The sequence below is a fragment of the Mustela nigripes genome, chromosome 2 (genome assembly GCF_022355385.1).
Source record: "Mustela nigripes isolate SB6536 chromosome 2, MUSNIG.SB6536, whole genome shotgun sequence".
NCBI classification, from domain to species: domain Eukaryota; kingdom Metazoa; phylum Chordata; class Mammalia; order Carnivora; family Mustelidae; genus Mustela; species Mustela nigripes.
Window position 1 is genome coordinate 71582404 of NC_081558.1, and position 15768 is coordinate 71598171.

Genomic DNA, 15768 nt, shown 5'->3' on the forward strand with positions numbered 1-15768 from the left:
ACAGATTGGTTTTATAGCCGGAGAAGGGCTACTGTCCTGGGATTCAACAGTGTCTGTCAAAGGCCAGTTGAGGATCGGGCCCCAGCTAAGGGAAATAATATTCCCATTTAAGAAAGTTTCACAGGCCTGACTACCCCCAAAACAATGTGTCATAGAAAAACTAATGATTTTGATGTTTAAATTATAATTGTATAAGTAATGGTACCATAAAAAATTGGTTTAATAAAATAAGGAAAATATGGGCGCCTGGGTGGCTCAGTGGGTTAAGCCGCTGCCTTCGGCTCAGGTCATGATCTCAGGGTCCTGGGATCGAGTCCCGCATCGGGCTCTCTGCTCAGCGGGGAGCCTGCTTCCCTCTCTCTCTCTCTCTCTCTCTGCCTGCCTCTCCATCTACTTGTGATTTCTCTCTGTCAAATAAATAAATAAAATCTTTAAAAAAAAAAAAAAAGGAAAATACTGTTCTTTTCCTGATATCTTTGCATTTGGCTACTGTTAATTATTGAAATATGTCAAGCACTAGAAGTACAAAAGATCATATCCTGTTGTAGACACCACCCAGCTTTAGAGCCCAACTTTTTACCAGATTTTCTTGAAAGGGCCTTATTTAAAACAGAAAATGAAGTTTCTCTTGTGAAGTACCACCACCTCGAATTTTGCTCTTTTTACTTTTCCAAAGGCAAACACTACCTTGAATTTGGTGGCTGTTTTTCCTGCTTTGTGGTCTGTGCTCTGTATAGAGATGTACCCATAAGCAATGTACAGCATGGTATCTAGGCTGTATTTATCCTTTTACAGATGGCTTTCTTCAATTCTGAAATTCATCTGATACATGCAGCTCTAACTCATTCACTTTAACTACTACTTGGTATTCCATTGAACAGATATGCCACAATTTACTTACCTCTCCTCTGTGGATAGAAGACTTCTGGTGTGGTTTGTTTTTGACCGTTTCAACTTCTGGTGTGGTTTGCAGTGAACATATTGGAGCATCTCATGCACGTGTACAAGAGTTATATATAGAGTGTGTACTTAGAAATAAAACTGTTAGGTCACAGGGTGGGTGCAATTCCAACAAGGCGAAATATTTCCAAATGGTCTCCAAAGTGGAGACTTCTCAGCAGTGTACAGGGGTGTTTGTTTCCTTATTCTTGTCTTGCACTAGTTTTAGTTTGGCTGAAGAGGTGGTCTCTCATTTGATTGTATACTCTCCTTTCTGCTGGTGAGCCTGATCATCTTCTCATTTGGTTGTTGACCTTTATGGCTTCCCCACATCAAAGGTGGTTCATTCATATCCTTTGCCTTTCTTTCTTTCTTTCTTTTTTTTTTTTTTTTTTTTAAGATTTTATCCATTTATTTGACAGAGATCACAAGCCGGCAGAGAGGCAGGTGGAGAGAGATGGGGAAGCAGGCTCCATGCTGAGCAGAGAGCCAGACAAGGGGCTCGATCCCAGGACCCTAGGATCATGACCTGAGCCGAAGGCAGAGGCTTTAACCCACTGAGCCACCCAGGCGCCCCTCCTTTGCCTTTCTTTCACATTGAAGTCGTTTTTGGGTTTTGGTTTTGTTTTTTTTTTAACTCATTTGAGAACTCTTGACATGTTATAGATGTTATACTTTGTTAGTAATAAGCCTTGGAAATAAATCTCAAAGTCTATATATTTTAACTTTGTGTCTTTGCTTATTGATTCTTGCTACCTCAAGGTGAGAGATGTTCTCTGCTTTCTAAGATGTTTAAAGATTTGCATTTTAGGGGCACCTGGGAGGCTCAGTGGGTTAAGCAACTGCCTTCGGCTCGGGTCATGATCTCAGGGTCCTGGGATTGAACCCCACATCAGGCTCTCTGCTCAGTGGGGAGCCTGCTTCCCATCACCCCCGCCCCGTCTGCCTGCTTGTGCTCTCTCTCTCTCTCTCAAATAAATAAAATCTTAAAGATTTTCATTTTATATTTAGTACTTGAATGTACCTTGGTTTCTGTGTACGGTGTGAGTACCACATGCCATCTGATTTCTCGTGTTAGCAAGTGACTCTTTCCTTCTCTAAGAGACAGTGTTCCCTCTGTCATTTACAAGGTTTATGTATCTGTGTGGGTCCAGGGCTGGCTTTCTTGGGCTATTTTTCTGTACCTGATAAAGTGTTAATATCTAATAGGACAAGATTAAAATTGTTCTATTCTTGGCACCTTTTAAAAAAGATTTTATTTTCTTATTAGAGAGCATGAGGGGTTGGGTTGGGGCAGAGGGAGAGGGAGAAGCAGGCTCCCCACTGAGGAGGGAGCCCAATGTGAAGCTTGATCCCAGGACCCCAGGATCATGACTTGAGATGCTTAACCAACTGAGCCATCCAGGTGCCCCTGTTTTTTTTTTTTTTTTTTTTTTTTTTTTTGTTTTTGTTTTTTTTTTTTTTTTTTTAAAGATTTATTTATTTATTTGACAGAGAGAGATCACAAGTAGGCAGAGAGGCAGGCAGAGAGAGAGGAGGAAGCAGGCTCCCTGCCGAGCAGAGAGCCCGATGTGGGACTCGATCCCAGGACCCTGAGATCATGACCCGAGCCGAAGGCAGCAGCTTAACCCACTGAGCCAGCCAGGCGCCCCAGGTGCCCCTGTTTTAAAGGCTTTTAAAAAATACTTACAGGTGGGGCGCCTGGGTGGCTCAGTGGGTTAAAGCCTCTGCCTTCGGCTCAGGTCACGGTCCCAGGGTCCTGGGATCGAGCCCCACATCTGGCTCTCTCCTCGGCGGGGAACCTGATTCCTCCTCTCTCTCTGCCTGCCTCTCTGCCTACTTGTAATCTGTCTGTCAAATAAATAAATAAAATCCTTAAAAAAAAAATACAGGTTTGCAGTAACATTGAGAGAAAGGTTACAGAGGTATTTTATTGTATAAAATTTTAAGCTAGGTTTGACAAGTTCTATAAAAATCCCTCATTATTTTTTTCTTGGAACTGCAGTGAATTTGTAGATTAATTTGGGGGGAAATGATTTATGATAAACTTCATCACAAACCTAGAATCTCCACTGATTTGGATCTTTATTGTTTTTCAGTCAAGTCTCATGGTTTTCTTCATGAAGGTCCCAGCACATCTTTTGTCAGATGTGTCCTAGGTACTTGATTTCTGCAGGTTTCCAGAATGGGATCTTTATTTTAAAAATTACGTATTCTCCAGGCGCTTGGGTGGCTCAGTGGGTTAAGGCCTCTGCCTTCAGCTCAGTCATGATCTCAGGGTCCTGGGATCGAGTCCCACATCAAGCTCTCTGCTCAGCAAGGGGCCTGCTTCCCTTCCTCTCTCTCTGCCTGCCTCTCTGCCTACTTGTGATCTCTCTCTGTCAAATAAATAAATAAAATCTTTTTAAAAAATAATAAAAAATAAAAATTACATATTCTGATTAGAATAGTGGAATGGGATTGTGATAGATTGTTATCCAGCATTGTTGCTGGCATCTCTTGTTACCTCTGAGAATTTGTGGCTTCTTGTAGGATGTCTGATATCCTGGATTTATTTGTGTCTTTGTGGCATTTTAAAAAATATTTTATTTATTTGAGAGAGCCAGAGAGAATGAGAGAGAGCATGAGTGGGGGAGGGGAAAAGGAAGAGGGAGAAGCAGACTCCCCTCTGAGCTGGGAGCCCAATGTGGGGCTTGATCCCGGGACCCTAAGATCATGACCTGAGCTGAAGGCAGTTGTTTAACCAACTGAGCCACCCAGGCATCCCTGTCCTTCCGTCCTTTAACCTGTTCCTCTCCCTTCTCATGTTTCCTCTAAACTAAAAGATCACTCTAAAGGCTTGCTTAAAATCAGATTAGTCTTTTTCTTTTGTCAAGGTTTTCTTGTGGGTGATGGTGTGGACTTTACCAGGCTCTCAATCAAGCCTGCACTCACTGTACCCTTCATGGTTGGGGGCCTGACATTGATCCCATCAACTTTATTCGTTCAAAGTTTCCATCCCTTGACCTTTCTCTACATCTGTTATCAGAAGTTGCAAAATGGTGACTATCACTCCTGCCACGTTTATTAGCTAAAATTCTTCAGTAATGCTCTTCACACTTGTAGCACGCATATCTGACGTTCTAAACAACGTCAGATATTAACAACGGTCATCGGTACTCCTCCTCACCTCCTGAACCAGTACAAAGACCTTAGAAGTGATGCCCATCAGTCCTTCCTGTCTAGTGCACTGTCATGGCCTAGCAGTTTTTACTTCATCCTGTTTTAACACCTCCCTCGCCTCCCCTGTGTTCATCTCAGTGCTTTTCTCTAGATGTGGTTGCTTCACGTAACCATGGGTATAACATAAACATTGTGCCTGTAATTACGGGGTGGGGGGCACACTCACTGGATTATGTCGTCACTACTCCAGGCCTGGGTGGCCCAAACACCCGAACATACAGCTAAGCCGTCAGTGACAGCCCAGGAGCCAGCATATGGATGTTGTTCACTGGATCTCAGGGAGATGCACTCTGGCTAGAAGTCCCATGAGTTCAGCCCATTGCACAGGTTGTCCACGGCTATGGGCCGTGACCCGCCTATAGCGTTGCACAGGACCTGCTTGCCTTGGCGGTGGGTGGGCTGTTTCATCACGGATTCTTGCCAGCTGGCTTATTTGCTAGGTGGGACCTTCCTTACACTAGCAGTTCATTAGGGCAAACACCTCTTAGTGAAGACGGTTAAAAACTCAGGGTCTGGCCCTTCATCAGAAGATCTATTTTCTTCTCAGGAAAGGACTTTCTGGTTCTTGTCCCATCTGGAATCTAGCTCAGAGGTGCCAGATGAGAATGTCAAGTTGGAAATGGTTTGGTTTAGGGCCCTGGATGCTAGCGATTGCCTCACGGCAGCAAGAGAAAACCCTCAACTTCCAGGGCTCACAGGCTCACAGGCCCAGAATCCCAGGAGTTTCCATTCCCAGAGGCCAGTCAGCTGTGCGATCCATCAGACACCGGTAGTTCCTTGACGTCTGAGGGACACAGAGGCTTTAGGGTATGGCATTACCTGAATCACCCCTAAGATTTCCTTGTTGGGGCCCTCCCTCAAACAGGCCTATCTGCTGACTTGGGGCGGAGGCTGTAGGAATATCCCCAGGCTTGAGACGTACTGTCTCCAATAGCTAATATGCAAAGCAGCCAGTTTTGGTGCAGGGCCACTTCTTTTGTGGTTGGTGGCTACTACAAAATTCCTTTTTTTTTTTTTAAGATTTTTCTCATTTATTCACAAGAGCCAGAGGGAGAAGCAGGCTCCCCGCTGAGCAAGGAGCCCAACTTGGGACTCAATCCTAGAAACGTGGGATCATGACCTTAGCCAAAGGCAGACGTTTAACTGACTCAGCCACCCAGGTCCAGTTTGTCCTAACTTGATTGTGAAACAGCTCCATGAGCTGTGATACAGCTTCCAAGATGATCAGTTGAAAGGCAGGTCACTTGGATTTCGTCCTCATTTAGGGCCCATCCGGCTTTCAGCAGCTGGGCTTGGGTGGCATGTAATGCAGCAAGAGCAGTTTTCTCTGTGGAGCCTTTATGGAAATGCATAACCACAGGGAGTTCACATCATTCTAGCAGTGTCCCATGCACAGAGGCTCTGTCACCGGAGAATTTGGAGCAACCCAAGTGTACTGCTGGGTGCTGTGGGGGGAAGGCACATTCCCCCACTCCATGCCCCTGCCCCCACCCCTAAGGAGATCTGAAAATCAAGTATTAGCAATGCCGGCAATGGCTGCAAACCAAGAGCCAGGTATGATAGGTAGCAACCCATTCATTCACTATGATTATGTCACATACTGTGGAAATGGACAGGACCGTGTTCTTTAAGCTTCCACGGTCTGGCTTCCATTGAAGCCACCTTCCATTGGCTGGCCTGGGTGTCCCATTGAAAGGAAGCTCGGAAGCTTCACACAGCACCCCTGGCTATATGAAACCTTGTGCGAGAAGACAGTGTACTTTTTCTTCTTCCAGGAAAAGGCACAAAGTTTTCCATCATCATGCTTGGCAAATTATATGGGTAAACACCGTTCTGGGCTCAGCCTCTGACTGACCCTTAGATGAGCTACCAACAGAGGTCGCCATGAGTGTGTCCTATGAGCAGGTTCTTGCAAAAGAGCCCCGAGCAGAGTCCAGACCAAAAAACAAAGTGCCCCACAAAACCACAAAACTACAGCCAGTATCTAATAAGTTGAGGAATATTTGGGGCTTCCTGCAGAGTGGGGTACAACCTGGAGACCCCATCCCATACCTGATTCTTGTCCCTCCTTGTCCCATGGCTAATCAGTGCAGTCGGATTGGGATCAGCTCAGATTGAGGTCTTTGCTCTACAGGAGCTGTGAAATCCGCCCCAGGTTTTCACTTCTGTTGGCCTGTGCACCCTCACAGCCCCCAGCCAGTCCTACTTCGCCTGGCCTTCTCATTCTGTCTTCCCTTGACTCTTAATCATAAAACAATGGACATGTGCAAAGCTTCCCCCACCCCTCCCTCAACCCCCGGGGGCTGCTTTTTTTCCCTGGCGCTCAGTGGCCTCATTACCCAGGATTTTTATTTCATAGGAAATCCACATCTTGTTCAAATGATTTGCCTGTTTGAGAATTTTGGTGGCGTTCTGCCCCGCCCACCCCAAGGCCTTCCTGGTCTTTCTCTCCAGATCCCTGGCCATTCACCTCTTGCCAGGGCTCTGTTTTTCATTGTTAGGCCACTTGCACCCAAGTGAATGATGAGAAGCACTGCACAGTGCTTTGACCATTGGAGTTCTTTCCCCTCACCTTGTCTTCCAAGGCCACACCGGAGTAAGGCTATTCATGCCGCCCCCTCGTAATTCCTGCTTGTGCCCACATATCCAGCCCAATGAACGAACCACCCCATGTTGGCAGGAGTGAAGCTGGGAAGGAGAGAGCCAGCAGAAGGATGCCTTACCGAGCTGGCCGCCCCTATGTGATTCTTGCCTTGGTCCCACGGAACTGTCTTGGAGAAGTGATCTTGGAGAAGTGATGTAAAACCTGTCTCAGAAGTTTGTCCTTGTAAGGACCTGTTTTACTGTCCCTGCTCCCCTTCCCCCGGGGACTTAAAAACAAGTCCCAGAAACCAGCTCCAGGTGTTAAGGCCAAGAAAAACAAGGCTGTACCCACCTCGAGTCCAGCCCTGACATAAGTACAGCCATCTTGGCAAAGCAAAAGCTGGCACCTTGTACTGTAAGAGTGGGTTAGCAAAAGAATGGGCATCCTGAAGGCCGGGAAGCCATTTTACTGAGTATCCCTAACGGGCCAACACTGCATATACCACCAGGGCGGTTAGGTGATGGCGCCACAGGGAAAAAATGTTGAGGGAAAAAGTTAGTGCTTTACAACAGAAAGGTCATCTTTTCAATGGCTCAGTACCTCGAGGCCAAAGGTGGCCCTCCCCACCATAAAACTGTAGGAGGCTGAGGCAGAAGGAAATGTAATTAAGGTGAAAATTCTTCTAACCCTAAATCTCACTTAACTGCCAGGGTGACACCAGAGTGGCAAAAAGTTAAACAAAGTTAAACTGTCAAATTGGGGTGCAGGAGATGTATGTAGCTATGAGGAAGTGCCTTGAAAATGCTATATAAACCCCTGGCTTTGAGTGCTCGGGGTCCTTGTTGAAACCCACTGCGCCGGGTGGATACTTGAACCCCAGCTAGCTGGAAATAAACCTCGCTGTGTGACTTGCATTATTGAGAGTGTTCTCTGTCTAATTGAGGGGTGGTTGGCACCGTACCCTAACATCCTGGGAAAGGAGAACAGATGTATCCCCTGACACCTGCGCCCCAGCGGGTAGGGTAGGGTAGGCACTGTCCAGCACTTGCGGGTTATACATGTGTGGGTGCTGGCTGGGGTCCCTGGCAACGCCCACAGGAAAGCTCCCACATAAGAGTCCGGCAGGCATCAGTGGAGGTCTGGAGCACAGCTGTGTGCTTATGATGGCATGAAGTTGGTCACAGCCCTTGCAGGACTGGCACTGTGGCGATGGCTTGTATCAAGACATACGTGAGGCCCGGAGGATGTAAAGTGTTGCGTAAAGGAGGGAAAGGGGTGTCTGTTACTGTAACATAACAGTAAGAGAATGAAGTCCCAAAAGATTATAGAGGGCGTGGTGACCGTTTCATGTAATTACAAATAACTACTGTAGTTATATGCACTTTCTAGGCAATCCATATAACTGCAATAGAGCTACAGAATAAGTAAAGCAAAGACGTGAATGGAAGAGTCTGCAGGTTATGCTGGAAGGAGATGGGGAGGGGTGAGGAAACGGAAAGTTTTGCAGTCACAGTTCAAGGTTAAACGTTGCGCTGCGCCCCGCTGCCACAAGAGGGCGCGCGCTACTCGTTGAGGACGCGCCGGGCGGCCACCTGCGGGGCCGCGGGATTTTGTTTTCGTCAAAGGAAAGTTAGGGCCAGCTGCGAGAGGGGTGGCAGGGCACCAGCGGGGGCGCCTGCTGGCAGGGGACCTCGGAGAGGGCCCCCGCCCCACAGGTTTCGGGAGGAAGCAGGTGCCGGCCCGCGAAGCCCGGACGCGCGCCGGCCTCAGCCCTGACTTCCTGCTGCCCGGCACCCTCCTTCCCCGGACCCCGCAGGGGCGCAAACCGAGGGCCCGCGGGCTGCGCGAAGCCTCCGCACGGGTGTGGTTCGGCCCGAAGCGCGTCATTTTGAAAGTTCGTTTGGCAGCCTTTAGAACCCAGGAAATGTTTAGCCTGAAAATCCAGACTTGCACTTCTCTAGGGCACTTGGGGCTGCCGTCCCCTCCACGTGCACACCCCCTTCCCTGGGCAGTGCGGCCTTTCAGTTTGGGTCAGATGGGTATTCAGCGGGACCGTTATTCCGGCTGTTAGCGCCCCTCAGAACCGAGCCAAGGGGCGCACTCGATACCGCGGCATTTCCTTTTTTGCACAACTCAGCGTGGAGTTAACCCCGGTCTTTCTCGTTTGAGTAATCCTCATATACGGAAAACACGACGGTAAAACCCCAGCGAGCCGCCAGTCGCCTCATTCACCTTACAAGGTCCACAGGCTCCAGTTCCCCTCCCGGTGGCCTTCAAGAGGAGGCCCCTCGGGGTCCCCTTCCCCGGGCTGGGGCTGATTGCTCTGGCCAGGGTCCCGGAGCCTGGCAGCTCCCTTCCTCTCAGGGGGTTGGGAATGTTGGGTTTTTTTTTGTTTTGTTTTGTCTTTTAAACAGAAATCCCCCTTCTCAATCTAAACCATGTGGAAACTCCACTATATAAAACAGGAAATAGGCTATTAGTATAAATAACCGATTTATAGTAATATATACTGTAAGAACGGTACTAATATGAAAAGTCCCCAGTTTGGCATGTAAGACCTCTTCTCTGGATTCATTCCCCTGCTTTGTCTTGGCTGTGCAGGGACAGAGAAATTCTGGTTCCATCCAGAACACAGCAGGTTCGGAGACACTTGACTCACACACTTGGCATCTTCCTCCTTAAGGGCGCAAGGCCAGGGTCCCCTGAGGCTGCCCAAGGGGCGGCAGGAGGGTTGAGGGGTTCTAGTGTCAGTGTTTGTTACTGAGAATGGAGAGTGTGTGGTTTAAGGGGTTAACATTTTCTGCACATAAAATCAGACCTCCATGAGCCGCCTGAAGCACCCCTGAGGGCTCACAGAATTTTCAAAGTGCTGGTTGCTGTGGAGAGGGCCCAAAGACCCTTGTGCTTCCATGACAACAAAGTTAGCTTTTCATGCTGGGGAGGTGGCCTGGGTGGGAGATGGTGGCACAGGGAATGGGCCAGCTCTGGGTCATCTGAGCATCCTGGCTGGAGGGCTGAACAGGTAAATGTGTCTGGAAGGGAAGCTTCTAGCACAAGGCTGCAAGCACAAGGAGTGTGTCAGGCCAGGACCTCCCTCGGGAGCACACTTGTTTCCTTCTCTGGGCCTGTCTGCAGACACCACAGCCAACTGTCTGTGGACGAAGCCAGCTGGCCTAGGCCAGCTCTACCCTGGCCATTCCTGAGGCCCCCTGGGCACGGTGGTCACAGGCCAGGCCCAGGAGAGGGCCAGATCTGGCCTCAAATCCCAGCCCTTTCACCAGCCTGGCTTCCCACTCAGCTTCCTCCCTGGGTCCCTGCTCCACTGCCCGTCTGTTCAGGGAAGGTGCGAGGCATTTTACTGTAGCCCAGAGCAGCCGGCTGGAGAGAACCACACCACATCTGTCTCAGAGGGCCTCTCCAAGCAAGTTTTTCTTGTGGGTGGCAGAGGCTTCCCCGAGAGAGAGCACCACCCTCCATCTTCCTCCCTCCCTCCCTCCTCAAGGCTTGTAAGGCAGGCCCAAGGAGGCTCTGCTTGCCAGGGAGCTGGCTTCCTATGGCAGAGGCTGTGGGCAGACCAGCTTCGGCCTTGTCTCCCAGTGCCCCCTCGAGCCACAGGTGCCAACATGCTTCTCTGGGGGCTCAGGTTGGCCTGACTCCCTGTCCTCCCTCCAGGGCCCAGTCTTCCCTCCTCTCGCATCTTTACTGCCCAGTGGGTCATTTCCCACTGGGAGCTGGGGAGCTGGTGGTGGAGTCTGGGTTACACATAGCACCACCCCTGGGCTGATCAGTCTCACACCCACATCCTGCAGCCTTGACTCTCCGGCACCGGTTAGCACATGGCACGGGCTATGCTATGCATGGGCTGGGTGGCATCCAGGGCTCTGTCTTCCTCCATGCCCCAGGTAGCTCTCCCAGCTGCTGAGGTGCCTAGACAGAAGGCCTTGTATTGCGTTTTTGTTTTTTAATTTTGGTAAAAGATACATAAAACTTACCAGTTTAACCATTTTTAGGGGTGCAGTAGCATCATGTTGTTGGGCAGCCGCCGCCACCATCCATCTCCAGAACATTTCATTCTTCCCAAATGGCACTGTGCCCATTAAACATGAACTCCCCGGTCCCTGCTCTCAGTCCCTGGCCACAATTCTTTCTGTCTCTGACTTGTAACTTCTCTAGGAACCTCCTGTAAATGGCATCAGACGGTTCTAGTCCTTAGATGTCTGCTTATTTCACTCAGTATCATGACTTTGAGGTTCTTCATGTTGTAGTATGTTCCAGAATCTCCTACCTTATTTTTTCTTTTTAAAGGGCTGCTTGCGTGGCTCTTGAATACTGCTTTCTGTTTGTGTGTGAACAGTACTGGCTTCCACCCTTCACCACCAATTTACTCTGAAAATATGCAAATCTGCCTCTGCTGTTCTCCTTCCCCGGGGAGGGGGTGGTGTGCACACACACAGGTGGGGCCCCCAGGCTTCCCCATGAGTTCTGTGGGCCCCATCACTCTACTCCTGGTTGACAGCCTCAGTTAATGAGAAATCCTTGTGCAATTGGCCAAGTCAATTATTTTATTACAAAACACACACCCACCCCTACACAGACACACACACACACACACACACACATGCACACACACAAAACACACACAGACAAACACACAATGGGAATTAAGGCTGAGGCCCAAAAGGAGCCAGGATCTCTGATCTCGGGATAGGCTGACCGCAGACTGCTTCTGCAGATGTGCCTCACTTAAGAAAGAGGGTCTCTCCCAGAGGGACTTCCCAAGCTAGATAAATTAGGAGATGGCTTGGTTTCTATAAGGGGACTTAAGGCGGCTTCACTCCCCCTGAGGAATGTGAAGCAGAAGCAGATTTAGGCAGGCGTTTCCAGAAACCCCTCCCTCGTGAGTTAAGTGGGGTCATGGGTCCCTGAGGCGACAGGAGGGAGAGACCAGATCTCCCTGGAGGCTGGTCTTCATTCCCAGGCGGGGAGGACTATTCTCCAAGGACTGGAAAGAGGCTCAGCGTGGCTCTGGAGCCCAGGACACCCTCCTACGTGGATGGGGCTTTGGCACAGGAGCTCAGGGTCAGAAGCCCTTCATGGGGGCTGGCCCACTGACCCTCCTGTCTGCAGGGCCTCCAGCGGGGCCAGCCTGGGGTGGCGTCACACAGCTGCATCTTGGGAAGGAAATGACAAAGTTAGAGGGCTGGCCTGGCAGGGCCCACAGAGAAGCCACACAGCAGGGGGCCGAGCCCAAGCTGGGCTCAGTGCACTTCCTCCCCCACCCAGCACCAACCGCCCTAGGAGTGATTTTAGTCTTTCTGAATACACTTCTTAAAGAGAAAAAAATTAGTAGTGCGGGGAGGATTTCCCTTCCTGCTACCCCTCTCCGCCTAGGCATATCCTCAGAGGGACTTGAACTGCTTTAGCTCCTTCTTTTGGTTCTTCCTTCCCCCCAAAAAAATTTTTTTAAGAATTTATTTATTTATGGGGCGCCTGGGTGGCTTACTGGGTTAAAGCCTCTGCCTTCAGCCCAGGTCATGATCCCAGGGTTCTGGGATCGAGCCCCGCATCGGGCTCTCTGCTCAGTGCAGAGCCTGCTTCTCTCTCTCTCTGCCTGCCTCTCTGCCTACTTGTGTTCTCTGTCAAATAAATAAATAAAATCTTTAAAAAAAAAAAAAAGAATGTATTTATTTATTTGACAGAGAGAGATCACAAGTAGGCAGAGAGGCAGGCAGAGAGAGAGAGGAGGAAGCAGGCTCCCCGCTGAGCAGAGAGCCCGATTCGGGACTCGATCCCAGGACTCTGGGATCATGACCTGAGCTGAAGGCAGTGGCTTAACCCAATGAGCCACCCAGGTGCCCCATTCCTTCCCAAACTTTAAGCCCTATGTTTCTGCCAGTATTTACACACGTATCACCTTCAGCTGTTACCTAGAAACACTCTTCTTTACTTTTCATCCTTCATTTTTCCTTAAACAGCTTAACGGAGATATACTCCAGGTACCATATAACCCACCCGTCTAAATTGTACACTTCTAAGTGTACACATATTCACAGGACAGCACCAGAACTCACTGTCACAATATGAAAATGTCTCGTCACTTCCAAGAGGCCCCGTGCCCATCTGCCATCCCGTCCCCTAGCCCCTGGTCACCCCCCACCCCATGCCCTCCCCGCCATCTACTTTCTGCCTCTTGGGATGAGTCTATTCAACACATTTCCCATCAATGGGATCCTACAGCCTGTGGTCTTTTGTGCCTGGGTCCCTGCCCTCAGCGTCCTGTTAACTTTTTGTCAGCAGCTTCTGGAAGGAAATGGAAGCTCTGATGAAATAAGCCCTCTGCGGGGCAGCTCAACCCCCAGACGGTACATGCTCTGCTATTTTGTAGTGTATTTTTTTTTTAAGATTTATTTATTTATTTATTTGACAGAGATCACAAGTAGGCAGAGAGAGAGGAAGGGAAGCAGGCTCTCTGAGAAAGCCCTATGCGGGGCTCAATCCCAGGACCCTGGGATCATGACCTGAGCCGAAGGCAGAGGCTTTAACCCACTGAGCCGCCCAGGTGCCCTGCAGTGTATTCTTTTAAAGGAAAGAAGAACAGAGGAAGGAAGGCTGGAGTAGAGAAGGGAACTAATGAAAATTGTTGGCTCAAGTTCTCAGCAGTGTTACTTCTAGGAATGTATTCTAAAGAGAGTATCAGGGATGAGTATGGGGCTATATTTACAAGGATGTTCTTTACAACACTGCTTAGTAGCAAAGAGTTAAAAAAAAAAACAAATGAAACATAATGACCCCAAGTAGGAGACAAACTATGACACAGACGTGCAGTGGGGTCAGTGCCACACCATGCAGCCATTAAAAGTGAGGGAGAAGAGGGGACTTGGCTGGCTCAGTCAGTGGAGCGTGTGACTCTTGATCTCAGGGTTGTGAGTTCGAGTCGCACGTTGGGTACAGAGGTCACTTAAAAATAAAATCTTGGGGGACGCCTGGGTGGCTCAGTTGGTTAAGCAGCTGCCTTCGGCTCAGGTCATGATCCCAGGATCCTGGGATCGAGTCCCACATCAGGCTCCTTGCTCGGCAGAGAGCCTGCTTCTCCCTCTGCCTCTGCCTGCCTTTCTGTCTGCCTGTGCTCGCTCGCTCTCTCTCCCTCTGTCTCTGACAAATAAAATCTTTAAAAAAATAAAAAATAAATAAATAAATAAAATAAAATCTTGGGGCACCTGGGTGGCTCAACGGGTTAATCCTCTGCCTTCGCTCAGGTCATGATCTCAGAGTCCTGGGATTGACCCTTGCACTGGGCGCTCTGCTCAGCAGGGAGCCTGCTCCCCCACCCCCGCCCCGCCTGCCTCTCTACCTACTTGTGATTTGTCAAAATCTAAACAAAAACGGGGTGCCTGGGTAGCTCAGTGAGTTAAAGCCTCTGCCTTCGGCTCAGGTCATGATCTCAGGGTCCTGGGATCGAGCACTGCATGGGGCTCTCTGCTCAGCAGGGAGCCTGCTTCCACTTCTCTCTCTCTGCCTGCCTCTCTGCCTGCTTGTGATCTCTGTCAAATAAATAAAATCTTAAAAAAAAAAAACTTAAAAAAAAAAAACTAAAAAAATAAAATCTTAAAAGTGAATGAATGAATGAATTCATAAATAAACTCTTTTAAAAAAAAAAAAACCATGTTGGAGATAAATCCTCAACCATGTGGGGAAAATGCCTGATAGGCAGTTAAGTAGGAGAACAAGAGCACGTTACAGTAACACAAGAAGTCTGATCCTTTAATAAAAGCAACATATATATCTATAGATCTTTATACCTATCTATGTATCTTTACATCCGCCCATCCATCCCTCCATCCAGAGAAAGGAAATACTGGAAGGACAGACACCCAGCAGCTGCTCTTCCTGGGTAATGTGATAACAGATGGTTTTCATGAAATTTTTTTTTCTTTATGTGCACTTTGTAAATTCTCTGCACTTCACTTTTGTCATTAGGAATGATTTAAAGAAAATGCTTCAGCATTAGAGGCGGACATGTGAGGGTATCCCGGGTGTGGAAATGAGGCAAGGGCAGAGGGTCTTGGGTTCCACCTTTCCAACTAGGCCCCATGCCTCCAGGCCTCCCCTTCAGTGGGGCCCTTCCCTGTTGTGGAGTTTGGTCAGCACTGTTGCTGACCGAACTCCACAACAGGCTGTCCTCCCGTTCCCCAGCAGAGGGAACTTTCAGAGATGGCCTGTGTTTGGACAAGCGGAACTCACCTGTTGACTGGGTCACACATGAGATCTTGTAGGACATCCAGATACTCGCCAGGCAGAGGAATGTGGCCACGAAACCAAAGATCTGCACAGGACAGGGAGGAAAGGAAGTTCCAAGGCCCAGGGCCAATCACTCAGGCTGTCCTTTATGTTTCTCATTCCTGTACCAGCTGTGGCCCAGAGGGAGCCTGGGGAATTGAGTGACTTGACACCTGGGCCTTGCTCAGGTGCAGGGCCGGTCCCCAGGCCTCCCCCAGCAGGGCCCTGGCTCAGGACTGGCCCTCAGGCTCTGGCCTCCACCTCCTGGCCCTCCTCACTCCAGGCAACTTCAGGGCCCACGTTCGGGTTTGTATTTACAACTGAGCTAAGGCCAAGACACTGCACAAGACAGTTACTGGGTTAGCGAAAGAGGAAAAGGTGGAACTGTACATTTCAGTTGGGGTTTTTACATTTCTAACGTTCAAATGGACTTTACTGATGGGGCAGGGTTGCATTTCATTCATAACGGCTTTCTGTTCCGTCTTGCTGTATAGCTGTGTACTAATAGTCAGAATCTGAGGCCTTGATACACGGTTTTATGTTTGCACATACTTCAACAATAGTAGACTAAAATCAGTTGAGGCAGCGCTCCTTCCCTTTCTGAGGCTCCCCGTTGTGCTGAAGTGGCTAACCTCGCTGACCTAGGAAAGCTGACCCAGCCCAGTCCAGCTTCATTTAAAGAGGAGGAACAGGGCCCCCAGAGAGGAAAAGGGCCTCAGGGCAGGGCTCCTCCGATGGTCCAGAGA

The 15768-nt window shown here is 49.1% G+C and overlaps 2 protein-coding genes across 2 annotated transcripts in view; one reads left to right on the forward strand and one right to left on the reverse strand.

Moving 5' to 3' along the window:
• The window catches only part of CMTM6 (CKLF like MARVEL transmembrane domain containing 6), a 50838-nt gene that overhangs the window by 23283 nt on the left and 11787 nt on the right, over nucleotides 1-15768 (forward strand). The gene's annotated exons all lie outside the window — the stretch shown is intronic.
• CMTM7 (CKLF like MARVEL transmembrane domain containing 7) overlaps nucleotides 11282-15768 on the reverse strand; it is a 57123-nt gene continuing 52636 nt past the window's right edge. Inside the window, exons 4-5 of the mRNA XM_059390782.1 lie at nucleotides 14987-15068; nucleotides 11282-11916 (exon numbers count right to left, since the gene is read on the reverse strand). Coding sequence (XP_059246765.1) covers nucleotides 11903-11916; nucleotides 14987-15068 — 96 coding nt within the window. The 3' untranslated portion in view covers nucleotides 11282-11902. The remainder of the gene's footprint in view (nucleotides 11917-14986; nucleotides 15069-15768) is intronic.